The sequence below is a fragment of the Penaeus monodon genome, chromosome 25 (genome assembly GCF_015228065.2).
Source record: "Penaeus monodon isolate SGIC_2016 chromosome 25, NSTDA_Pmon_1, whole genome shotgun sequence".
NCBI classification, from domain to species: Eukaryota; Metazoa; Arthropoda; class Malacostraca; order Decapoda; family Penaeidae; genus Penaeus; species Penaeus monodon.
The window spans coordinates 14,746,614-14,748,228 of NC_051410.1; the positions used below are offsets into that span (position 1 = coordinate 14,746,614).

General features: G+C 32.8%; 1 protein-coding gene across 1 annotated transcript in view; it reads left to right on the forward strand.

Moving 5' to 3' along the window:
- LOC119589325 (protein kinase C-like) overlaps window positions 1–1,615 on the forward strand; it is a 47,848-nt gene that overhangs the window by 30,578 nt on the left and 15,655 nt on the right. Inside the window, exon 3 of the mRNA XM_037937946.1 lies at window positions 683–860. Within this exon, the coding sequence (XP_037793874.1) occupies window positions 683–860 (178 nt within the window). The remainder of the gene's footprint in view (window positions 1–682; window positions 861–1,615) is intronic.

Consider the following 1,615-nt stretch of genomic DNA (forward strand, 5'->3'; position numbering starts at 1 on the left):
GCATTCTCTGATATCTTGTACAACTTTTAACTTCTTCCCCTGTTTGGTTTTGAGTGATTGATGTTGCCAAGTACTGCATCCATTGTGCCGAACAGCTGGGCAAGCTGCTTTTCAGATCGTTCTTGTGTTCTTTTTATTTTATTTTTTTTTAGAAAGTAGTAGGCTTATGAGAATATTATGGTTCTAATCTTCATTCCATATAGCCAGTATTTTTTCCATCCTTTCAGTCATGGTGCTGCAAGAATAATGTGTGGAGTATATGTTATGTCATAGGATAGTAGTATTTACATACACAGTTAATTCATCTTTTAAGGAAAGTTACCTCTAAAACAACTAATGTTTTATTATGTGGAAGTATATTTTTACTAATTGTACTATTGTGTTTGATATTGCTAGTTCTTGAATAATAAACTTCTAAAATTAGCATAAACCCTTGATTTTTAAAAAATATTGAAAAACAAAAAGTAGCTTATCTAGAATTGAAGACAAAATGAAGAAAAACTGTCATCCAAAATTCTTTTGTGGCCTTTTTTATAAAAATTTTAGGTTTTAATATTTTTAGAACACATTGTGGTGGGGCATAAGTTATTCTGCAAAATTTACCAACTGCAGTTTTGGTTTCCCAAAAAAAAGTTTTTTATTAAGGGAATCCCCCAAAAATTAGCCCCCCTTTAAATCAAAGGCCAAATCATGGGTACTTCCTACGGCAACCCACTTCTGCTCCATTGTCGGAAAACATATGGGGTCTGGGAAAAAAGATTCAATGTCAGTATGTACTTGCGTGTCCAAAAAGCTGTCACCATCGGTTGTCCAGATGTCCCGGAAACAAGAGTGGCCATCAAAGAGGAAACCTTTATCCGGTAATCTTTTTTCATTCATTGGGGTTTGGGGTTCTTGGAAGGTAGAGGTAGAGAGTACGTTACCTGCTTATTGCCTTCTTACTTTAATATAACTATTTTTTGCTAGTTTATACTTCTTTTGTATGCTTATAAAATAAAATTAAGTTTTGTAGAATAGTTTGATGATTGTACTTAGCTTTAACATAAAGATAAAAAAGTGAAATTGGAATCTGTTAGTGGAAATTTGTAGTTGCAGAAACTATGATAAATACACTTATAAACCAGGGATTATTGCAACTCTCACAGAGGATTTTATAACTAATAATGGCAATATCTAAAGATTTATTTTCTTTATATCATTTTCTGTTAATAGATTTTAAAAGATCTAAACAAGATTTAGAATGTGTGATGGATTGGAGGCACATTCAACAAAAGCATACCTTCATGTGTGCTTATGCTGAAATGTTCATATGTGTCTAGACTGTATTTCATTTGGGTTACTTCACAAACCCTTGGGAATTTCTGATATTTTTAAACCCTACACTCTTTTTAAATCACTTTGACTCTATAAAATTGGTTTTTCTTTCACATTTTATAAGTCGTGCAAGCTATTTCACTACTTGCTGAAAAATGACGTTTGATTGTTTTTTTAAAAGCATTATTGAAAATCCTCGTCCTAAAAAGTTATAGAAACTGTTTTCCCCCCCCCCACTTTACCCCATTTTCCTCCCAAGGCATTACTCCACCCCTTTTTTCTGCATTACGTGCAGAATCCT